At 45.4% G+C, this 25,105-nt stretch overlaps 1 protein-coding gene across 5 annotated transcripts in view; it reads left to right on the top strand.

Annotated features, from left to right (window-relative positions):
* MGAT5 (alpha-1,6-mannosylglycoprotein 6-beta-N-acetylglucosaminyltransferase) overlaps positions 1-25,105 on the top strand; it is a 325,140-nt gene that overhangs the window by 295,267 nt on the left and 4,768 nt on the right. For all 5 annotated transcript variants that reach the window (XM_012502528.2, XM_030800826.1, XM_030800827.1 and 2 more), the window contains 3 exons: positions 2,529-2,645; positions 8,092-8,166; positions 22,423-22,580. In XM_012502528.2, the coding sequence (XP_012357982.1) occupies positions 2,529-2,645; positions 8,092-8,166; positions 22,423-22,580 (350 nt within the window). The remainder of the gene's footprint in view (positions 1-2,528; positions 2,646-8,091; positions 8,167-22,422; positions 22,581-25,105) is intronic.

Raw genomic sequence — 25,105 nt, 5'->3', positions numbered from 1 at the left:
GAATTCAAAACGTGTGCAGAGAAAAAAAAAAAATGGAAGTTTCCTGAGTTCCATGAGGCCTGCAGAGAGTCTGTAGCTTTCATCACTGACCATAGGGCTGAGCCGAGGAAGAGGGCACCTGTCAGAAAGGCGGGAAACTGAAGAGACTGATGACGGGCTGCTGCTGGGTAGAGGCCCAGATAACCTGCAGCCAGCAGAGGCTCAGTGCTGGGCCCAGCAACTTGTCGGGCTTCCTGTCTGGAATAGCACGTGCATGCCCTTGGTGTGGTAGGATACAAAGAACAGTGGCTAAGGGAAAGATGGAGGGGTGCCAGTTAATTCCTCCAACCCTCTGAGTATCCTGAGGAAGAGAGGAGAGCCAGCTTGACCTCCAAAGCAAAGGCCTGAGGAGAAGAGAAGAGCCAGCTTGACCTCCAAAGCAAATGCCTCAGCACTGCCAGACCCAGTATTTCCTATTGTTATAAATATGAGATGAAATTTGTAAATTATATAACGTTGCCTACATGTGTAATTTCAAAAGGGAATAATTCTGTAACTCAAATATAAAGGAGAAATAAAAGGAAAATAATTTCTAATAAAGCAATACATATTTCAGTATTATGGAGTCAAGAATTGTACTGTCCCATACCCAAGAGCTGTACCAGGCACTATGATGCCTTGTTCCTCCTCACAGTGAGTGTTTTTATTTAAAAGGAGTGAAACATTCAGCTGAATATGGTCAGCCTTTTTACTTACAATTGACATTATGAAGGAGGAGTGAAGCCTGAGTGTGTTTACATATACCCACATATAAACAGAATTGCCAGTAATGTGGTAGCTCCAAATACAGACTAATGTGAGTATGTTTTACTGGAGACTCTGACATCCTCAGTGGCCTTGACTTTGCTGCTTTGATCTTTCTGAAATGGTGACAGCCCATTGGTGACATTTCAGATAAAACAGAGCAGAGATATTGCTTCATTTACATGGTGATTATGTCTCTGGATAATTCAATGTATGTTCAAACTGTCAAAAAGTTAGATTCTGACTGGGCATGGTGGTTCATGCCTGTAATCCTAGCACTTTGGGGGGCTGAGACAGGCGGGTCACCTGAGGCTAGGAGTTCGAGACCAACCTGGCCAACATGGTGAAAACCCATCTCTACTAAAAATACAAAAACTTAGCCAGGCGTGGTGGTGCGCACCTATAGTTCCAGCTACTCAGGAGGCTGAAGCAGGAGAATCACTTGAACCCAGGAGGCAGAGGTTGCAGTGAGCTGAGATCGTACTACTGCATTCCAGCCAGGGTGACAAAGCAAGACTCTGTTTCAAAAAACTAAAAAATAAAAAACTAGATTCTCTAAGCCCACGTGAAAGCCCCGCAGGGCATTTGAAAGTTTCGTGGGCAGTGGACAGTTCTTCCTGTGCAGGACTGTCCTTGGACATTGTGAAGCAGCTTACATCCCTGGTTCCCACCCACAGACTAAGGGTAACACTCTCCAGTTATTATGGTAGCTGAAAATGCTCTCACATGTGTCTAGAATGCTCCCTTTACAACATGACTTTAAAGGGATATGAGGATAGAGGTGGAAACAAAATCGGGGGATAAATTTAGCTGTATTAAAGAATGGACTCAGCTGAGCACAGTGGCTTGTGCCTGTAATCCCGGCAATTTGGGAGGCTGACACAGGAGAATCATTTGAAGCCAAGAGTTTGAGACCCACCTAGGCAACATACAGAGACCCTGTGTATACAAAAAAAAAAAATTGTTTTTAATTAGCCAGGCATGATGTGTGCATCTGTAGTCCCAACTACTCAGAATGCTGAGGCAAGATTATCGTTTGAGCCCGGGAGTTTGAGGCTGCAGTGAACTATGACTGGGCAACAGAGCAAGACCCTTTGGAAAAAACAAAAGAAGAATGGACACTTCGTGAATTCAGAGTTGTCATGGTTCACACTTGGTTTCTTTGACCACACGTTGTTTTTAAAATAAAACCCCCTTTAGGACAAAAACTGCCATTCCTTGTTTCTCTGAATATTATGCTAATGATTATTCCTGAAACCATCCCAAAAATTCTGTGTATTTCTGATGGTGTCATTTTTTTCTATCACCTTTTGTATGCACCATGACTTAGCCTCCTGGGACTTTAAAAGCCTTGATTTTTCTTGTAATTGTCTATGCTGACCTTTCTGTCTTAGCCAGGATAATAGATACTGGTTTGATCTATTAATAGGTGATTTTCGGGGCTGGGTTCTGGGTAGGAGAAACTGTTCATCATTTCTTGGTGTGATGTTGGGGGTTAAAGCCTCCTGTAGCAGCTTCCTTGTCACCTGCTTGTGACATTATCTTATTTCCAAGTGGGATTCAAGATACAGAACCATCACTGTTGTGTTATCTGCTTATGGATGGTTTCAATCATCAAGGGGAAGGACACAATGTCTTGTTACCTACACAATTATAACTCAGTACCATGAAAAGCATAGCACTCCATCTAGCACAGGTTATTTTAAAAATTGCTTGTGAGACTGAGTAGTTTGGTTCTTTTCCAGCTGACATCCCAGCATCCTTACGCTGAAGTTTTCATCGGGCGGCCACATGTGTGGACTGTTGACCTCAACAATCAGGAGGAAGTAGAGGATGCAGTGAAAGCCATTTTAAATCAGAAGGTTGGTCTCTTTTATTCCACTTTCCCTCGTTTCTAATGTGACCTGAAATGTGTACAAAGCACATCATAGGTCCTTGGTTTTAGTAAACAGATCTTTACCACATCAGCTTAACTCTGGAGTTAGAAAATAACCAAGCTGCAGGATTTGGCCTGGGGATTTCATGAATGTTGTGTGAACTGGAAACAGAGCTGGTATCCTGATGTGGGCATGGATTCTATAGACCGTTTAGACATGACTCTGGATCCACAGGAGCAGGAACTGGAGTCGTACTTGGTTCAGTGACCTGATTATGTTGCTCTCACAAAGATCTGAAAAGATAGCCCTGCTTCCTCTACAAAAGAGAGAGAAGTGCAAGGAAATACTGAGGAATGTTTTTATAGAACATCTGTTTGTTTGTTTTTTTCTACCTAAACATTGAGTAGAATTTTGTAAAAGTAACTACATTTCTGGCCTCTTCTGATCAATTCAACAGATATTTGTCAGGTACCTACCATACACAGAGTGCTCTCTGATTTACCTGGGGTTGTGGAGGGCGGGTTGTTTACTTCCATAATCATAGAGGAGGCTGGCTTCCCACCTATCAGAAGTTTACCATCCAGTAAAGATGAGTTCAGTTACCCTTTCTCCCAACTCGGAGCCCACCATGGACTCTCACAGCTGCACTCTGCTGCTATACTTTGATGGGAGCACTTTTTACACTTAGTTACGATGCTTTAAGAGAAGCCAGTGTAGGCATGTGGGAGGGCAGGCTGGACTCACACAGTGTGGGTTCAGTTCTAGCTCTACCACTTATTAGCAGCTTCCCTTCATGTATAATGTAGGGCTAATATTGCCATTTGATTGGTCACTTGTGAGGAGTAAATGAGATAATTATATAAAGTGCTTAAGTTCAATGTCTACTACATAATGTTTAGTCAATATTAAGTATTACGATTTTTGTTGATAGTCTAAATTTCTACTACACCATTAGCAACATGAAGTCATGATATATATCTGTCTCATTTCTGTATTACCAGTGCCCACATAGGGATTTACCCAATGGATAGATGGGAGAGAGGAATAGATGTCTGCAAGTAAGCATAATACAAGGCTGAATATGTTCAGTGCCAAAGCAACATGCAAATGCTCCAGGAGTGGAAGTTGAGGAAGCCTTTCTGGAGAATGCAGCCTTTTAGTTAAGTCTTATAGGATGAGGAGTAATTTGCAAAATAAGACTCAGATGTGGATGCAGAAAGGCATGGGTTCAAAGCACAGCGTGACTGAAAGGGAAGAGGCTGGAAAGGCATATATCCTGGGAGGGATAGCCAGTGTGCCCATGTGGAGGCCATCTTACCCCTCTGGGAAACAGAACAGGATAATCAGTTTGTGGCCCACTGAACTGCTGGTTTCAGTTAATTCAGAACATCTCCAGGGGAGTGAGGGCACTCTGATGCATTATCTGTGCTCTGCCCGCTTCAAGGTGGTCTGGTTATGGGGCTTTGGTGTCAGCTTCCCATTGATAATACATACAATCCCAATCCCAGTTTCAGCAATCCCCAACATCAGGAGACTGAGCTGATAAAAGAAGTGCCAAATGGAGTGTGGTTCCTCTAGGCTGCCTTAAAATACCTGCCACACACCAAAAGCTTCACCACTGGAGTCACTCCTATGGAAGGGTGAAGGTTCTTCTTTCTTGATTCTCCCAGTCCCTTAGCATATGAGCTTCCTAGGGCTGCCGTAACACAGTAGTGCAAACAACTGAGTGGCTTAAAACAGCAGAAATTTATTCTCTCTGTTCTGGAAGCAAGAAGTCTGAAGTCAAAATGTCAGCAGGGTCACGGCCCGCCCCCGAAGTCTCTAGCTGGATATCCTCCCTTGCCTCCTTCAGCTTCTGGTAGGCGTAGGCATTTCTTGGCTTGCAGCCTCAAAGGTTTGATCCCTGCCTCCCTTATCCTATGGCTTCTCCCTGTGTGTATCTCTGTCTTTTCGTTTTATACAAGATTAGAGCCCACCCTAATTCAGTGTGACCTCATCTAACTTGTTTACATCTGCAAAGACCCTATTTCCAAATAAGATCACATTCACGGGTGCTGGGGGTTAGGACAGCATATCTTGTAAAGGGGTACAATTCAATCTACAACACTTAGTTAATGCTTGTACTCTTGAGGAGAGTAATTTAAAAGCTGAGGTAGAAGCAGAAAAGAAAAACACACCAAGATACATTATAATCAAACTGCTGAAAAGCAAAAATAAGGAAGAAAACCTTGAAAGCAGCCAGAGAAAAATGTGTATTACATTTAGAGGAATAATGGTATTAACACAGCCAACTTCTCATCAGAAATAATGGAGACTGCAAAGGGGTCCTCAGGAGCCAGAACATGTGTGGGGCCTTTCAATGGGCCGTGGTAAACGTTCAGGGGATTTTTTCTTGTTTGTGTTTTTTGTTTTTGTTTTGTTTTGTCTTTGTGGTTGGTTTTTTTGTGTATATGGTTGGCTTTTTTGTTTGTTTCTTATTTTTAAGTGTTGAGGATTTTATAAGTATGATGGGAAGTTTTGAACAGGGGGATGAGATGACCTAGTTTACATTTGAAATTACGAAGAGAAATTACAGATTCTGCTTACTCAGAATCCTATGGTTAGTAAGTGGAGGAGCCATGACTCAAAGCCTGGCCTCCTGGTACTTTCTAAGACCATTTCTTATTGAATGATGCCAAGCCACATCTGTCAGGTCAGACCATGGAGGGCTTCTCATGGAGGCTGATCTCTAAAAGCAATTGCCTGTAGAAGTTGTCCCTGACTTGGAGAGGTGAGTTGGTACTAGAGGAGACAGGAAATCTCACAAGAAGGGAGGTCAAGAAGAGAAAATGGAGGGGAAGATAGGGGAAAATTTCCAAGGTCAGCAGGAACTTCACAGTGCAATCTGTAGGCATCCTTCCTGTGGCCCTCGCCATATGAGTAACAGTCCTTTTTTTTTTTTTTTTTTTTTTTTTTTAAAAAAAAAAAAACAGGATGCCCAAGAATACCTCCTTGCTTCTCCACAGCTGGCCTAGCTTGGGTTTCTCAATGACTGGATGTGATTTAGCATTCTCCTTCATTCTGTCCCCCAAAGAGGACTTCACTTGTTCCTAAAGAACTTTTATGCAGAAAACTGCCAGCTCTCCCAGCCCCCAGTCCACATTAACAGCTGTCACTTCAGAGGCTTGCCAGGACTCTGAAGAGCTTTCCAATGCAGAAGCCCCTGCCTGCCCTCACCCACAGGGTCCAGAAATATAGACCTACCTTCCGACTCACCGACTTCCTGACTTCCTTCCTTCCTTCCTTCCGTCCTTCCGTCCCTCCATCTCTCCCTCCTTTTTGCTTTTCTTTTATAGGAAAATTGTTTGCTTCGTATCCTTTAAAACAGTGAACTGCCCCAAAGCAGTGAATAAGTCAACATCCCTTTGGTTAAAGTGGGCTGGATTGGTAGGAGAACAGAGGAAGAACCATTCTTCTGTATTTTTGGCTTTGAACCCTTTGAATTAACTTTCTTTCATTTTCTAATGGATTCCCTTTGGAAATGTTGTTCGAATGGCACTTGGGTACTTGGTATGCTTCCTAACATAACTAAATCTGTTCATCTCATGAAAGATGACCATGGATGTTTATTTCACTGTACAAATCCTACTTTAACACTGATAAATGAACCCAGATACGCCATGTTCTTTGTTTTAGATCGTTCCTTCTATGAATCTTTGAGAGGAAACTTATCTCTAGGCCAGCAATAGAAAGCTTCTGGAGTCACCCATGGGTTGAGTAAACATCCTTTGAAAGAAAAGAAAAAATTTTACATTTCGTGTGAAGGGCTGTGTCTGGGTTAGAGAGGGAACAGTAAGTTCAAAAGCTTGAGTTGACAAGGAACAAACTGAGAACATGAAAGTCAGTTCTTCAGAGTATTTTGAGCTCTTCAGAAATGAGCTGTCTAGGAATAGAGTGACCTCTCTGTTCTTGTAGAATAGTCTGCCATGATATTACAGTATTTACGGCTCAGCCTCTTTGAGCTCTATTCAGACAGCTGTAGGCCACTGTGGCCCACATTTGTGCATTTGTTCAGCATTTGAAGACAATTAAAATTTCTGAAAATCATGGTTGAAGATTTCAATGTAATGTGTGATTTGGCACACAAGAAAGGGGGAGACGATGCCCTGAGACCAACTGCTTGGCTGCCAACTAAAGAATGTTATTTCTGTTCATTGTCCCATTTTCAGCAAGCTTCAATTATAGATGTTTTGCCTAGTTCTCCACCCTGTAGATTCCAGCAAACATTTTAGAGGTAGCTGGTGCTGGTGAAGGTGCCCCCCTCCCCTCCCCGTCTACCCTATTGCTGAGAGGAGCTGTTGGGCTCGCTGAAGCAATAATAGACTATATTGCTGGTGATTTTCTCTCAAATGAAATTTCCATTTTAGATCGGTAATACCCCTGAAAACACAGGCCTCATAGTGTTGGCAGACACTGTGCAGCAGAGATCAAACCCACATTTCTTCCTCTTCTCCAAGGTGTCACAATATTGATAAGTTGCCTCCTCTACCCTAATGAAGCATCCTCTAGAGTTTCCTACTTCCCTCAAATAAAATTGGGCTCTTTAGTATAGAAACCTCAAGGCTTTTTTGGAAATTTAGTGAATTTTCCACCTCATCTCACCAGTTCCCATAATACTAGGCTGCAGTTACCTGCTGTCCTTTCATGTTAGAGACCACACTACTTGTTCACCAAGGATGTCTTCAGCATCTTGGCCCTCCCCAGTTTGGGCTTGCTAGACTCACAGCCTGCCTTAAAAGCCCAGCATGAGTAGAAGTCTGCTTTGACCCTCTAACCTCCCAGGACCCCCTAGCTGACTTCTTGTGACACTTTATCACTTTATTTTTGCACCCTAAGTTCTTTGGATACAGGCTGACCTCACCTACAAATAGAGACCAAATACAGGTCACTGTCATGGATCCTTCAATTGCTTATTGTTGCCTTAGAGCAGTGACCGTGCATTCATTCAACAGATGTTTGCTAATTTCCTATATGTGCCACACTATGCTCATCACTAGAATGTAAAGATGACCCAACAGCATGGACCCTGCCCTGTGGAACTTACCTGCTAGCAAGTGATAACTTCCATCTTTGGTTGAATGCCCACTATGTGCTAGTCACTAAACTAAGCACCTTTTTTCTCCCAGATAATCTTTGCAGCTTAAAAGAGGTGAGTTTTTCTTATCACCCTTTTACATATGAGGAACCTGAGACTTAGAGATGGCAAGTCGTTTGCTCAGAGTCCCACACCTAGTAAGGATCAACATGAGATCATGACTTGCAAGTCCATAGTCAACCCTCATGAGGCCACCTCCTGGTGTTAGCACCCATGTATTGAGTGAGTCAGAGGACTGAGGAGTTGCTACATGTTCTCTGTCCTTCTCCTTCATGGTATCATGCTCTGTTTCCACAGATTGAGCCATACATGCCATATGAATTTACGTGCGAGGGGATGCTACAGAGAATCAATGCTTTCATTGAAAAACAGGTAAGGCTTATCAGAAGTCAGTCTGTCTTTGCTGTGTACTGCTTCCTGTGACCCCATAGGGCTCTCAGGAACAATTAAGAGCTCACTGTGTTTCTGTGGCTATTTTCCTGCTTTGGGACACTCTAGAAGCTGGATAATAGTAGCACTGTCATGGTCATCCAAGAGAACCAGTATTCCCTTGGAGTAGGTATGTTCTTGATGACAGTGTAAGGTGAAATGGAAACTTACAAGAGAGATGGGATGATTACTGTGAAGATGCCCCTGACCATCAGGGTCTGTGCCCTGAATGGGTTCTGAGGTCCATTCTCACCTTAAGAAAGGCAAGAATTGAAACCAGCTGTTTCTAAGCATTATTTTAATAATACATGTTCAGCAATTCTAAATGTTAGAACTTTTTAGAGGTTTTCAGACATCTTCTAAAAGCAGGACCCTTTGTTAAATGAAACCTTATAAGTATATAAAACAGATAAAAAGCAGGACAAAGCCAAGGAGGGTGCCAAGAGTCCCAACTTCCCCACAAGGTTTGGAAACTGCAGCATGTGCTCCTAGAAGTAAAGGCCAGGAGCCTGTTGCTATCATTTTATGGCATTTTAATTCCTTGGACTTCAAAAGCAACACAGAGCTAGAAATAGACAGACTCAGAACCCCTGTGGGTAGGAGAATATGAACTCTTTGACTAGATTCCAGAAATAAGGTGCTCTTCTTAAAGGATAAAGCATTTTTTAAGGCAATCAAGGGATCTTCACACAATAGGGGATGAGGATGGTGCAGGCTGAAAATAGAAATGGTATATTGAAAATCTAAGTAGGCCCAAGGTGGGCTTCAAAGGAAGAGTTGATGGTTTGAGGAGACTGAAACTGTGGCAAGCAGCCAGCAGCCCTGGGTGCTGCTGTTGGAGCTGGGAGCCGTGGTCATATACTTTGGGGTGGTGTGTCTGATACGCTGAGCTTTTGTCAGCAGTAAGAGGGCATGCTCTGCAGCCAAGCCATGTGGGTTTTACTCCTGGCACCATGTGTTTCTAGTTATATGACTTGGGCATGTTACTTGGCCTCTCTATGCCTTAGTTTCCTTGTCTGTAAAATAAGGATGATGCTAATAGGACCTACTTCATAGGGCTGATTTGAGGATTTAATGAGCTAATACATACAAAGTGCTTAGAACAGAGCCTGGCACATACACAGTGCTCAATAAATGCATACTGGTACTGTTGATTATTTAATACATTATGCTATATTGTATTGTAATACACTAATTTGGTTTCACGGGAAACCATTTGAATCTTTATCTCATTCAGCCTTTATATGACACCAGAATGACAGTATCATCACAACTCTAGCAACCACATCCATAGAGATTTTGTGCCAGCATGTGCCAGACACATCGTAATATAATATCTCATTTAATTCTCACAGTAATTCCAGGAGGTGGTAGTAATAACCCCATTATCTGGATGTGGAAATCAAGACTCACAGTTATCAGGCTCACAGATTGTGGAATCAAGATTTGATACTGGTTTGATGTGAGGCCAAGTCTACACCACCCATGCTTACCAGGGCCTCAGGAGATGGAAGGTGTCCAGAGCTTTGCTTCCCGTCTTCTTTTATCATCAACGGCTGCTCACCCTTCCTGCAGCTGCAGAGAGGAGTTGCAGGGCCTCCTTCAATTGTGGGTGTTAAGACATCACAGCTCTTGCCGCCATCTTGGCGGCTCTCGAGATCATACTAAGATGCCTGCAGCTGCTGCTGAAACCCTCTTTACCTGTCTCCACGTCCTCTTAGGGAAAATAGTTACCCAACTGCCAGGCATAAATGACTCTTGATCAGGTTTATTTGAAGGCTTTTATTTCTCCCCTGAGGCTCAGTAATTCCAGCCGGTCTTTAAAAGTTATCAGGTCCTCTGTAAGTCTTGCTGGGTTTCCTTTCAAACAGGAAGGTCCTGTTCCCCAAATAGACCTTGCTAAATGCTGCATAATGCAGAGGCTCCATCTGGCTTCACCTCTGTATCCCTAGTAACCTGCTGGACATATGGTCAGTGCACAGTAACTTCCAGGTGACAGAAACAATGAAGGAAGGAAGGGAGGAAGGGAGGGTGAGTGTGCTTTTTATTCCTGTGTGTCAGGAACCAGGAAGCTCATCTTGGACTTTATGATTTGGAATACATGTTACCAAAATTGTCTGCTGGAAAGCATACTAATAAAACTGCACCCCCCACCCCCCGCCCAACCATATAGGCCTTTCTGCAGAGATCTGCAGTTCACAGAAATCCAGAGGTTTCTTTTTTGCCTGCTGTTGTTGGTTCATTCCTTTACTCTAAATATTTGTCAGCTGGAGCATGCCATGGGCTGTGCGGTCAGTTGGGGAGGACAATATCTCCAAGTCCCCATCCCTGCCCTCAAGTAGCTGCAAGTTTCATAGAGAAGGCAGCAAAGTCCACAGGCAGTAAGTGTCACTACTGTAGGTTCAGCCTGGTAATAGTGAAGCAACAGGATGCTTTGGGATCACATAGCCCAGCCTGCCAAGGGAGGACGGGGGAGAAATGGTAGAGTGTATCTGAAGGCATCTTGCAGGAGGTGAGTCCTGAAGGCAAACTGGTAGCACAGATGGAAGGCTGGACAAGTCCAGATGTAAAGGCCTGGAGTGGGGGGCGGAAATGTCATGGGGAATGATAGGCACTTGACTGAAGAGAGGGATGAGGTAAGAGACCAGGCTGGAGGAGGAGATTGCAGAATGTGAAAAGATGCTGAGGCTCGGCTGAAGAATTCCAGTTTGATTCTGGGATAATAGGAAGCTAAAGAAGGGCTTTGTTGTAGGCTAAGGGACAGTGGAACTATCAGATTGGTGCTTAGAAAAATCATTCCAGGAATCTTGTGTTAGGGGCATTTCTTATTAGACATTCTCCAAATACTCCTAAATGAGCAATAAAGGGGGCCTATTTTGAGTTTATCTCAGAGATTCTATTGAACCCAGAATGTTCCCCTGATGCCAGAAGGAAGATAGGAAGCCAAGATCCCATTGGTTCACAGATGGGGTCTTCTACCTCTTTTAGCTCCAGACCCCAGTGTTTTAGAGGTTGGAGTATTCGTTATTTTTTGCAACTAGACGAGTATCTTCAAAGGACAGCGAGGATGGAGAGGAGGTGTTCCTGGTATGAACAAGAAAGCCTGCAGCTATGAGGAGGCCCTTCCCACCCCTTGAATGGTAGGAGCACTGCAGCCCTAATTAGGCCGATCTGCCTTCAGAGTTCTCCATGTGATCTGCAAGGAGAACACAGAAGCTTTTACCCCAGAAACCTTTCAGGGTTGTCCGTTACGCTCAGCCAAGGCAGTGGGAGCCAGAGGGAGCCAACAGACAGCAATCGAGGGCACCCAGGCTTCAATGTGCAGTTGAGCAGTCACCAGCAGGAAACCCACCTCATACCCAGCCCTCCCTGGGTACAGGCACCCAATGAAAAAGACTCCTGGATCTAGGAAAACCACTTGCTCTTTTCTCTTAATGTTCCCACTTCCTTTACTGTACTGAAAATGTTGATTCAGAGTGCATGCTCTTTTAAATCAGCTTTCTCAAAGAGATGCTGTCTCCAGCAGGGGGAACTTCTTTGTAATCTAAGATCAAGCACCGTTGTTCCCTATCCTCAGTATGTCTGGGCTTGTTAAGGTTTTCATTATGCATTTCTTGGGAAGGTCTTTTGTATTAGCCTCAGGTCAGAGAGCATAGCAGGACTTTTTTGAAGGAATGGCAATTTCAGATTGATTTATTAAAACCATACATATGCTCTTGAATTATATTTTCTGTTTCCTGTAAAGACACTGTAAATATATAGCATGGTCACAGTCATCTTAATTTGTAAAGAGCTGTGTGATTCATCTGAGAAGCATTCTGGAGAGATGGAGGGTAAAAAAAAAAGAGTTAACTCCAACAATGGCTGTGGAATCAGCTGAAGGTCCTAGGATGTCTGTTCATCAGAGCCCAGAATAAGCCCACTATGGAGTGTTCTAGATGCAAGGACAAGCCTGTTATGAATCTGGATAGTCCAAAGGTGGGAGCAATGGTAGAGGTGACAGATTGCAAGGAAAGAGGGAGAAATTGAAAAGGGGAGAAGGTTGGTACTAGCTTGAGGAATGTTTACTCTTGAGAAATCAATAGCTTTTGTTTACCCAGCCTTTCCTGCACCCAGAGAGACTAGGCAGGTAATGATTAAGCACTGAACCCTAGCAGCTGACTGCCTGGGTTCACATTCCTAGCTCTGCTTGCCACTGTGTTTCTGACCTTGGGCAAGTTACCTAACATCTCTATGCTCTTTCCTCTTCTGAGAAATAGGGATAACGCAATCTACCCATCAGGCTGGTGAAGGAAAAGGTAGCTTGATAATGTTTAGCACTAAGAACAATGCCTGGCCCATGTGGGTGCTCTCAAAGCCTTCGCTACGAGTTGCTGCAGGAGCCCAGAAACCAACCAAGGTGTGTTTTTCAAACTGGCTCATTGAGGTTTAGTTCACAGACCATAAAGTTCACTGCATGTAAGGACGCAATTCAATGATTTTTTTTTTAGCAAATTGGTAGTGTTACACAACTACCACCACATACTAGTTTTGCAGCATTTCCATCACCCCCAAAAACTCATTTGTCCCTGTTAGCCATCAATCCTTACTTCCACCCCACCCCTAGGAAACCACTGATCTGTTTCCTGCCTTTTTAGATGAGCCTTTTCTGGAGGTTTCTAGCTTCTTTCACTTAGCATGATGTTTTGGGGGTTCACCCATGTTGTTAAATTTGTCAGAACTGATTTTATTGCTGAATAGTATTCCATGTATGTGCAGATTAATATCACAATGTGTCTATCTATTCACCAGTTGATAGGCTTTTGGGTTATATCTACGTTTTGACTAATGTGGTAGGTGCTGTTGTGAACATTCACATGCAATCTGTGTATGGACCTGTTTTCGTTTCTCCTGGGTACACTCCTAGAAGTGTATGAATAAGGTAGATTTCTGTTTTGGCTCTTCAAAGGTGAGTTTTTTGCTCAGTGGAATTTTGCATGTGTAGAGATAATCCATGGAGATTGCTGCCTACTGCTCAGTTTTACAGGCACCGTCACTGTTTCTTTTGTGGAAACAAAAATTCACACTCACTTCTGGGAAACAACCTATGGGGCTGTGTGTGGACACAGTTCACTGTGTTTTAAGGGAAAGCAGACGCCGAGAATGGTCGGTTTCAGCCTGGCACCTGAGGTGTGCTAATCCAGTCAGTTACTCAATATTTATAGAACACTTCCTGTGCCAGGCCCTGGATTTCTCAGCTGTAACACAGATAACCAATATGTGCCTTATCCCTCAAATAGCTGACCGAACAGGGCCCAAACCCCATTTTCATGGTCCTACCTGTCCTACCAACCTTTTTTTTTTTTTTTTTTTTTTTGCCAATTTCTGGTTTTTCTTCCTCTAGGTCCTGCCTGCAGACATTTATATTTGAACCTGTGTTCTTGGTTCCAGACAATGTGGGTTCCCACCAAAACCCACTTGCACCGAACTTCCATGGGCTTATTAGTAACTCTGTGAAAGAGTTGGCTGCAGTGGGGGGGGTGAGGGGTTTCTGGACCCCCTTCATACAACCACTCAGCCCTCCCTGACTGGCCCTTCTGTTACCACTCCTCTGCTTTGCTCTGAACAAGTGACCCTTCCCCTGGCCCAGCAAACCAAGAGGGCGTGAATAAGCCAGCCCCGCTACCTAGCGCTTCTCCCAGGGAGCATTCTCCTCCCCTTCTCTGGCCCCTTCTGTATTTTTATGGTGTTTTCCCCAGGCTGCTAATTAGCCTTCTTTACAGAGGCGGTGCTCTTACCTCTTCTTCAGGGTTGGCTGTGTTCATTTGTTTAGAACATTGTTCCATCTCATAAATTGGCTGGTTATTAGACTTTTTGTTGGTTTATGGCTACTGCATGGAAATTTCAGGATAGTCAAGCACATTTAGAGAAATTTGGTGTCTGGTTGAAATAATTGTTAGGGAAGGATGCAGATGTTCTGTGTTCTAAGCGGGCTTGTTAACCAGATTGGAAATTACTGTTTATATCTCATTCTGGCTGCATAGGAGCTCTTTGAGTTAGAATAGTTTCCTTTTCTACTTCTGCTACTGTCAAAGCCTCAAGATGCAAAAAACATTCAGTTTAGTTGGGCAGCTCTTGCAGTCTGTTCCCAGCACCAACTATCTGCAAAGCGCCATGTTAGAGGTAAGCTGCTAAATTCTATGCAGCCTACAAAACCCAGATGGCCTTCCCTGTCTCCTGGAAGCCTTCTCTGATGGCTACCACCACTTTCCCCTATCCTAGAGTTAATCTTTTCCTTTCTGCAAGTGGCCTGCGCATCCTATTTGGGCATTTGTTTTGTACTGTTCGGTAATTTTTTAGCATTGGCCTCTCTTATTAGACTGCGCACTGAACCTCTGAGTCCAGGGACTATGTCTCCTTCATGTTTGTAATTCCAGCACCCAGTGGGAGACTTTAATAGTCATTTGTAAAGTACTGAATGAATGAGGAAACCTTCAAAGCCAGCTTACATGAGTGTTTGATGGGGGTTTGTTGAACAGAGATGCCCTGTCTCAGGGTCTCAGTCCCGTATCTCTCTCCTGTGCTGTTGCGGCAGCTTCCTGTCTCTCTGCTGCTGCTTTGCTCCTGCAGTCTGTTCCCAGCATGCAGATCCCAACCCCCCCGCTTCCCAGAAATTTCCAGTGTCTTCCATCTTACTTCAAGGAAAAGCTAGAGCATTCAATTAGACCCCGAAGATCTGACTCCCAGGGCCCTCCTGAACCCCATCACTTCTGACCCATAATATACACACTCTGCCAAGCTACCCGGAAGCGCCTGCTCCCCCTGGAATGTACTCCCTTGTCAAATCTTCTGATCTAGATGTTCCTCTGCCTAGAATATTCCTCCCAGATGCTCTTATGGCTCACTTCTTTACTTCCTCATGTCTTTTCCCAGCTGCCACCATTTCAGTGATGCCTTATCAGCACATCATCTCTGCCAACAGTCTCACTTCGTTCTTTTCTAGAGTACTTACCACCTTTTAATGTACTATATATATTGACTTATCCATTGTTTTTTTGTCTCCCTCACTGAATGCAAGCCCTATGAAGGCAGGCGTTTGTGCTTCCTCTGCTTCATCACCCCTTCCCCCACACTCCAGGGACCAGATTGCATGTAGTCATGGTGACAGCCAACATGCAGATGGTGTTTTTGTGTCAGGCGCTTTTCTGAGCACGTTACACATTATGATTAATAAGCGGAGGAGGTAAGAGTCCACCAGGCAGTCTGATCTCTGAGCCCTTATGCTTTTCTGCCTGGTAGCAAGTTGTTTGTTCAGTGAATGAAGGAATGAGTACTTATGGTCAGGAGATAAGGCAAGTTGGCACTGCCTTATTAGCCTGTGCTGCAGTTGAATGAAACAGAGCACCCAATGGGACTGGGCTCAGAGAGCCCATCCTTCTCTGAGCACCCAATGGGACTGGCACTTACGGGAGAGAAGAGGCTATGACAGGGGCTTCCATTTCAGTTGTGCCCTAAAAGCAGCTGGGCCAAAAGGTGGATCTTGTGGATGTAGGTGAATTATCATATGTAATCAACCAACTCAACTTTTACCTCCAGACCCTTGCAGCAAAGAACAGTCAACCTTGGAACATTATCTTTAACATCTCTTTCTTATCAGTCACCTTATTTTCTTCTCACAGGAATTAGATAAGGAGTGAAGGACAGATGGCATCATCCTCATTTTATGTGTGAGAGCAGGCAGAGCTGAAGAGACATCTATGAAGTCCCACAGCTGGGAGCCAGAATCCTAACCCAGATCCCCAGCTTTCTCCTGCCACCTTCAGGCCTCCCTCTGTTCAGTGTGATCACCTCTAGACTGTCCAGGTGGCAGCAAGCTTTGAGAAGGTCCTGCTGCTATTTTTACTATTCCTGATTCTGTTGACCCCTGAAACAGACTGCTGAGAGGATGCTAGACCATGCTCCTGGGGAGCACCAGAAAGGGTTCCTGGAGCTCCAGTGTTCATGTGCAGGATTGAACTAAGCACACCCGTTGAGGGGGACCTTGAGAGGGGAGGCTGCTGTATTTTACAAAGAAATGAACAAATAGGGCATATCAGCCCTGCAGTTCAGCTTTAAGGACATCTCCCATGGTTTGGGCCTTGCGGTGCCATCCTGCCCTGCTGGGGCTGAGGTGCAAGATGTCCATTCATCTAGGGCTGCCCCAGATTCTGCAGATGTCTCCGATGCAGTACCTTGGAACCTCTGTGGGGCACAGGCAGGTCTTCCAAGAAGGGCTAACAGGTGGAAAAGGAGCATTTATGGAGCCATGTGCCAGCATTCTGCTCAGCTCCATGTCTTACTATCTGTTAGCCTCACTCTCTGCCGACAAGCAGGAGATGAAACCAGACTGAGTAACACGCCCAAAGCACCACAGTGGTGGGGCAAGGCTCCCAATCTGCTCTTTCTGACATGAAGCACATTCCTTCGCCACATCACTCATCACTTCCTCCTTGTCAAACAAAGCAAGACTCTCCGCTAGCTTCAGGGTTTTGTTTTGTTTTTTGACACGGAGTCTCACTCTGTCGCCCAGGCTGGAGTGCAGTGGCGCCATCTCGGCTCACTGCAACCTCCGCCTCCCGGGTTCAAGCAATTCTCCTGTCTTAGCCTCCCAGGTAGCTGGGATTACAGGCGCATGCCACCACGCCTAGCCAATTTTTTTGTATTTTTAGTAGTGATGGGGTTTTACCATGTTGGCCAGGCTGGTCTCAAACTCCTCAGCTCAGGTGATCCGCCCACCTTGGCCTCCCAAAGTGCTGGGATTACAGGCATGAGCCACCCTGCCCGGCCTCTCTTCAGTGTTAACCTTTGTGCTGCTTCCTGTACCCCATGAGGCTGAGCATGAATAAGAAGCCAAGTTTTTAAAGAGTCTCCAAACTCAATAGGTACAGAGATACTGCCCTCAGCTCTGTTTGTAGGTGTCATGTAAGTAGAGATGTTCCACAGTTTTCTTGCAAGCCATGAAAGCCTAAACAGGAGCTTTCAGCCTTCGTGGGTCTTCATTTCCCCAGCCTAACCCAGGACTGGGTCAAGCCAAATCCAAGATGGTGAGAGAAACATTCCCACTTGGCTTCTGCTGATGTAAATGATGTGATCTGGTCTAGATTTCCCAATTGTCTTATCTTTTCTGTTCAGTCACATGATTTGTTGTATGTGGATTTTAAAATCTCTTTATTATAAAACTTAAAGGCTGCAAAAGTGACCCAGTGGCTCCTAAAGAATTATAGGTTGAGCGGGCTGGCATGGTGGCTTACACCTGTAATCCCACACTTTGGGAGGCCGAGGCAAGCGAATCCCCTGAGGCTAGGAGTTCAAGGTCAGCCTGGCCAACATGGCGAAACCCTGTCTTTACTAAAAACACAAAAATTAGCTGCATGTGATGGCATGTACCTGTAATCCCAGGTACTCAGGAGACGGAGGCAGGAGAATCGCTTGAACCTGGGAGAGGGAGGTTGCAGTGAGCCAAGATCATGCCACTGCACTCCTGCCTGGGTGACACAGCGAGACTCCATCTCAAAAAAAAAAAAAAAAAAAAAATTATAGGCTAAGTATCCCTAATCTGAAAATCCAAAATGCTCCAAAATCTGAAACTTTTTGAGCACCAACATGACACTACCATGGAAAATTTCACACATAAAAGTACTTTAACTTTGTGTAATATTCAAATGTATTTAAAATATGGTAAAAAAAAAAAACCTTTAGCCTCCATGTTTAAGATATATATGAAACATAAATGAATTTTATGTTGAGATTTGGGTCTCATCCCAAAGATAGCTTATTATATATGTAAATATTCCAAAATCTGAAAAAATCCAAACACTTCTCATCCTAAGCATTTCAGATAAGGGATATTCAACCTATATAAACAAAGTTGCTTGCATTAGCCAACCAGAAAAACAACCAAAAAACACTTTCCCTTTTCCAGTGCCCATGCCCCTGCTCAGCTCTGATCATCAGTAATTCCACTGATCACTGTGTGCTTTCATTCTTCCTGTCTGATGACAACTGTCCCGATGGCATGGGCAGAGTGTCAAAGGCCAGCCAGCAGGTTTCCTGTCACCTAAGAAAGCAACGGCCACCAGTGATCACTCTGCCCCCATTCAGGGTCTCACAGGTCTGTACTCATGCTGTCAGCCTTAGTAGCAGCATTCAGACTCAAGTTACCTTGCCACCCATGGCTTAACAGGGGCCTGGATTGTGATGAAAATCACCATGAATATAAGGAGTCATTTGAGGGGTCTTCTGTCTAGTTGTCTGTCTCTGGTGGTGCCCAGGGCTGTATGGGTCCTGGGACACTCTGCTTACCCACTCACCCACTATGCATCATTTTCAGAAGAGTAAGCTGCATCCTAATATCCCTCAATAATCCAAAGTGTTTCTTTTCATCTCTGAATTATTAGACCTTCTTGGAATTCTGTTTGCAGCTGATAGGAATCCAAGTTCTAGGTTTCCTGCCGACTCTTCGGTGAAGCATTTTGCTTATTAACCACCAAACCTCACTCGGGCTAGAGTAGTCGAATCCCCTCATCATAGGAACACATGAGTGGAGGGCAGCAGTGGGTTTGCCTGCCTTGTTGGAATCAGGATCCTTGATTTAAGGAGACTCTAAGAGAAGCTAGCACCAAGTAACCTGGTAGTAACCTACAGTTGCCTTTCTCAGCAGGCAATGCCTTTCTCAGCATTTCCTCCAAGGAGATGGGAAGAAGCAATAACCCTAAGAAATCATCAGTATCATCATCTTCCTTTTTCTGATGAGGAAACTAAGGCTTCAGACTGTTAGGTATTTTGCCCAAAGGCTCACATAGCTGGTAAAAGCAAGAGGCAGGATGTGCTCTCAGGGCCAGCTGCCCACAGAACCTTCAGTGGGTTTTGCTTTGCTCTTTCTTACTGTCTTTTGGCTTATTAAAAGTAACACAGGGCCAGGTGCGGTGGCTCACACCTGTAATCCCGGCACTTTGGGAGGTCGAGTTGGGCAGATCATCTGAGGTCAGGAGTTCGAGACCAGCCTGGCCAACATGGCGAAACCTCGTCTCTACTAAAAATACAAAAATTAGCTGAGTGTGGGGATGCACGCCTGTAGTTCCAGTTACTCAGGAAGCTGAGGCAGGAGAATTGTGTGGATCCAGGAGGCAGGGGACTGAGATTGCACCACTGTGCTCCAGCCTGGGCAACAGAACAAGACTTCATCTCAAAAATATATATATATACAAGCACAAGGTTAAAAAAAAAAAAAAGAAAAATGGCAACAGTATGCCCCATGGATGCAGCTCTGGGCCAGCCTCTGTTCTGGTGCTACACCCACCTCCATGCCAAGGGACCCGCCTGGCAGCATGAGACCCTCATATCCCTGTGGTGGCATTCCACATGACAGACAAGGGAAGGATAGAAACATTTCCTCGGCCTGCGTCAGTGCTAGGAGCCCTGGGCTCTGAGATTACTGATCAACTCCTCCTCCACACAGATCTGGAAAGGAAACGTGAGGAAAAGTAGGATACTCTAGAAGGACACACATTGAAAAGTACATCTCCTTACCACTCCTCGTGCTGGTACTCCATGTTCCATGTTACTTCTCAGGGGCAGTCCTCCAACTCTCTCTACACCCCCGAGTCCTCCTTAGACCTGCTGGTTTCCTCTATTCCCTCTAGATCCCAGGGTCAACTGGCTCTGCCCCACTCGGAGCACTTAACACACATTCTTAGTAGGGGGTGCCATATTCCTGCTCATCCTATCACATGCTACGTAGACTTCTATTTCTCCAGTTCTTGAATATACGAAATGTTGTACAGAAGATCCTCAAATAATGTCATTTTGCTATAATGTTGAGAATGAAGAAAGTCGATTCCTGGCCGGGCCCACTGTCTGTATGGAGTCAGTCCATTCTCCCTGTGTCTTCATGGGTTTTCTCCAGGGACTCTGGTTTTCTCCCACATTCCAAAGCTGGGCACCTGAGGTGAATTGGCATGTCTACATGGTCCCACCATGAGTGAGTGGGGGTGTGTGTGAATGCACCCCACGATGGAACCGTGTCCTATCCAGGGCTGCTTCCCGCCTGGCACCCTGAGCTGCTAGGCTAGGCTCCAGCCACCCTCAACCCTGAGCTGGAATAAGAGGGTTCGAAAACAAATGAATCAATACAAATTATAATACAATAAAACTTCATAAAGTCTACGATAATCATACACATGCAAGAAATCAAGAGAGAAGGGAACAGACCAGCTGGTGGAGGCAGGCCTGATTGCGGTGCCATGTTAGTGATTGATTGATAGTGAATTACGAGGTGGGAGGAGGCACTCCTTACAATTTTCACTTCACAAACGTGTATTCCTTGATTGAACCCACCACGACTACAACTGCGATCACTCACTGATTCACCAAAAATTGAGTAAATAATTTTGTGTGTGTGTGTGATTGTCAAGATTTATTACAACAGATGTTTCCCATTCATTTGCTACTTAGACATCTGCAGCAAAGACTCCTGGAAGGTGGTGTCTCAGCTGCTATGTCCTTTGCTTCCCGTGGCATGAAGCAGAGGACTGTGCCAGTTGATGCCCAATAAATACCCACTGGTTGGATCAATGAGTGAGAGTGGGAATGAGTCAGACTTTGGACTGGTTACATCACCATTTCGAGAAGACTCAGTTCAGTTTTGGGTGCCACATTGTAATAAAGCAAATCCATGTTTTGTTGCTGGATGTTTCCTGGTTCAGAGTTTAGGCCAAGAAAGGCAGAGGAGCAGCAGTCCATTCCCATGGTGGCAGCTTGAAGCAGTTACTCCTGTGGGTAGATCAGTCCAGGCACTTGTTTCCTGGGCTTTGATAAAGTTGAGTTTAATGTTGACGCAATTTTACATATCTTATTTACCTTTACTCTTCTACTAAAACTGAATAGCCCATACAGATCACTTTTGTTAAAAAAAAAAACAGGCTTTCCTAAAATAGAATTTGCACACTAGAAAATCTAACACTTAAAATTCAGTGATCTTAGTGTATGTTACTTTTTAAAAATTAGCATAGCATACGGAACCTATAATTGGACACTCTAACCCATTTTAATTGTACAGTTCAATGACATTAATTACATTCACAATTTCCCCCCTTTTATTTTTTTATTTTATTATTATTATACTTTAAGTTTTAGGGTACATGTGCACAATGTGCAGGTTTGTTACATATGTATACATGTGCCATGTTGGTGTGCTGCACCAATTAACTCGTCATTTAGCATTAGCTATATCTCCTAATGCTATCCCTCCCCCCTCCCCACACCCCACAACAGTCCCTGGTGTGTGATGTTCCCTGAGTAAATAATTTATGTTACTTGTATTTATTCATCTTTCTTAAATGTGTATATAGCTCACATTTGTTTCAGTGTTTAATATTAGAAGTGTTTTGGGTCTTTATTTAGAAGTTTGGTGATGTTTTTTGACAAGAAATGTGCCATAGGAACTTAACTCTTGTTAATATCAATTAGCCTGTTGTAAAATTGGTTTCTTTATATTGTCATTTCACTTAACGTTGCAGTTTCTGAGAGACTATTGACGACACTAAGTGAGGACTTACTGTATTTGTTTTCAACCAACCAGCACTGAGTCCCTACCAAGGACACAGCACCATATGAGGTGGTATCAGAAGTGTCTGCAGTCTCCTTGGCACGATCTTCACCTCACAGCGTCAGAACCTTGCCATTGAGATAAAAGTAGCGCTCGTGAAACAGTGTCGTATTAGGTAACTGCCAAGATAGGGTAGACACAGTGCCTTTGGAATCAGAGAAGAGAACAGACCAGCTGGTGGAGGCTGGTCTGAAGAAGGGCCTTGAAGAGCAGAAGCTCTAAATAGCCTGGTTGCATAAGTGTTGATGGTGATGATTGAGAATAGCCACCCTTCACGGGCAGGCATGGTGCCAAGCTCATCACAAGTATGACCTCTCATCCTGGAGCCCTTTGTGGAAGGCACTGCTGTTGGTCCCCGTCTTGAGGTTGAGTAAGCTGGTGGTTAGGGAGGTCAAGACCTGGCCTGAAGGCATAATCCAGCTGAGCCCCAATCCAGCCCATCTGTGTGGCTCCCAACTCTTCCCCGTCCCGTTGCTCTCCCAATGTGCCGCCTCCATTGCCAGGGTGGTTGGCAGGGCTGGGGATCCCCAGCTGTATCCTTGGACCTGTGGCTGATGGCCTCATTGTCGTTCTAGGACTTCTGCCATGGGCAAGTGATGTGGCCACCCCTCAGCGCCCTGCAGGTCAAGCTCGCTGAGCCCGGGCAGTCCTGCAAGCAGGTGTGCCAGGAGAGCCAGCTCATCTGCGAGCCTTCTTTCTTCCAGCACCTCAACAAGGACAAGGACATGCTGAAGTAAGTGCCCTGGGGTGGAGGTGGGGACTCAGCCCCTAGACTCCAGCCGGCCTTGTGGGGTAGTCAGGTGAGAGGTACAGGTTTCCGCTTCCAAGCTGCGGGGCACTGGGGATAAGGTGTGGGAGGGGAGTAGGTTGCAGCAGGATCACCCCAGAGAGTTAGCCCAGTGTTGTTACTGTTTCTGTTGCGTGAGATGAAGCCACCTGGCATGATGATGTGTTTAGAATTTGAATGGGGCTGTTGTATTTGCATAAATAAAGCTGTATCTGGGTTTGAAGATTGTGGGAGGTGTTCAGCTTGCTAATGTTGACCCCAAGAACAGTGGGAGTAGAGGTGGGCACAGAGCCACAGGTATAGATGGACCAGCTCCTCAGACCACTGCTGGCAGCCAGGCCCCCAGCAGAGTCTGAGCAGTGCAAGGGGCTGGTGGTGAGTGACAGTGTTCAACCCTGGAGTCAGAAAGGAATGAGAAACATGGAGAAGGAGCTGGCACAGAACTGCCCACAACAATTTCCAAGAGCAGCCTTCTCCTGTGGCCTATTCCGTTTGCACTTTCTTCTAGGTCACTGACACATGGTGCATCTCAGGCCCCAGCAGACCTGAGTCTGCGGGGTCCCTTGGTAATGAGGTAAGTGTGGCACTGGGAATGCTGGCCCAGGGCTGCACAGGGGAGGCACCTTCCTTGAATTTCTTACCTTGTGCTTGCATTACTTAGTGGCACCTTTCCTTTCCCTTTGCATTGGCATTTTGAGTTGGGCATTTGCAGTTCCCAAATTTCCATGTGAGGTTTCTTCTGGCCTCTCACCTATGACCTTTGACAGGCCTGAATCCATTCTCTCAATATTTATCACACCCCACCATGGTCCACATATTGCATAATTATCTAGCCTCCCCACCCACCCACCACCTTAGTAGCTCTGATTAGGTGTTTTCTCCAAGAGACTAGCCTACAAATAATAAGACCCTGCTGTCCCAACTCCAGATATTCGATCTAGCAGGTGTACCATTCCAGGCTTGAAGAGGATGTTTAGGAAGTGGAGTGGACCTGGGGCTCAGGGCTCACCTGTCCCTGTTCTGGCTTCACGCCCTGTTAGTGCTGTTGGCCACTGTTGTTATTTGTGTGCACCATGGTCTGAGTTGGCCTGTTTCCTGTGAGTCGTCTTATCCTTAAGTGTGGTGTAAAACCCTTTGTAGGGAGAGTGTGTGGCCTCTTGTGTCCTGCCTGATGCAGGGAAGCTCTCATGAATAGGGGTGTGAGCTATGCCTTTTTTTTTTTCTTTTTCTTTTTTTTTTTTTGAGACAGGGTCTCGCTCTTTTGCCTAGGCTGGAGTGCAGTGGCACAATCTTGGCTCACTGCAACCTACACCTCCTAGGTTCAAGCGATTCTCATGCCTCAGCCTGGGACAAATAGCTGGGACTATAAATGCATGCCACCATGCCCAGCTAACTTTTGTATTTTTAGTAGAGACAGGGTTTTACCTTGTTGGCCAGGCTGGTCTCAAACTCCTGGCCTCAGGTGATCTGCCCACCTAGGCCTCCCAAAGTGCTGGGATTACAGGCATGAGCCACCATGCCTGGCCCTGGTGATGCTATTTTTTTCCTGTTCTTTTTATGAGAAGACCCAGGCACAGAAGCTGCCCTGATTCCATCATGAAAACAAAAGCATAGGCCAAAAGTGGGGGCCCGGGCCGGCACCCTGCTCTGCCTCCAGACAAGCTTTAGGAGGGGATGGTGGTCCGGGATGTCTGGAAAGCCTGTGATGGTACCAGAAGCTTCCAGTTCCACAGCGCAAATCTTGAATTGTAGGGTTCTGTGAGGGGCTTTCCACGCGCTCCTTTTGCATATAGCTCTTGGAGTAAGGTGGCTTCTTGAGAACCCTGAATCTGCCTCGGAAGTCAGAATTCACTAGTTACAGACTAGGGACTGTCTGCATAAGCCCACTTATGGAATAAGAGATACGAGAAGCCGCATCCTGGGAATGGGACCAAATGGGACTCCTGCACAGCACGGCTTCCTTCCTGGCCAGGCAGGAGTCAGGGCTGTTGGCCCAGGGATTGTGATCAGGGTCTGGCTCAGAGCTAGCATGGGGCCCTACAAAGGCAGGCCACCTCCAGGCCAGGGTCCAGGTCAAGGAAGGCAGGAAGGAGAAAGAGCAAATGGCCACTTCCCTCGGTTCTGCCAGTTTTCTCATCTGTAAAATGGGGATAGCCTAGGTGATGGGTAAGATAATGAACAGACCTTGCCAAAGACAGAGTAGAACACCCCTTTCTTCCAGAGAGCTTTGGGCAGTGGAGTAGGCCCGAGGCCACTGAGCCAAGACGGATAAGCCAGCCCCAGGCCTGGCCCCTCCCCACGTCCGTATCCATGCAGAGTTCACGAGAGCAAAAGGACTTAACATGGGGTTGTCCTGAGGCCAGGCCCTGTGCCATGGGATCGCTTGACCCCACCCCCACGCCCTACCCCACTGTAGAGATACGAGCTTTCTTAGCAGGAGGCTGGAATAATGCTAATTTTGCAATAAAGCC

This window comes from Nomascus leucogenys, chromosome 20 (genome assembly GCF_006542625.1).
Source record: "Nomascus leucogenys isolate Asia chromosome 20, Asia_NLE_v1, whole genome shotgun sequence".
NCBI classification, from domain to species: domain Eukaryota; kingdom Metazoa; phylum Chordata; class Mammalia; order Primates; family Hylobatidae; genus Nomascus; species Nomascus leucogenys.
The sequence above is the reverse complement of the archived record's forward strand: the minus strand, read 5'-3'. Positions and strand labels throughout refer to the sequence as shown.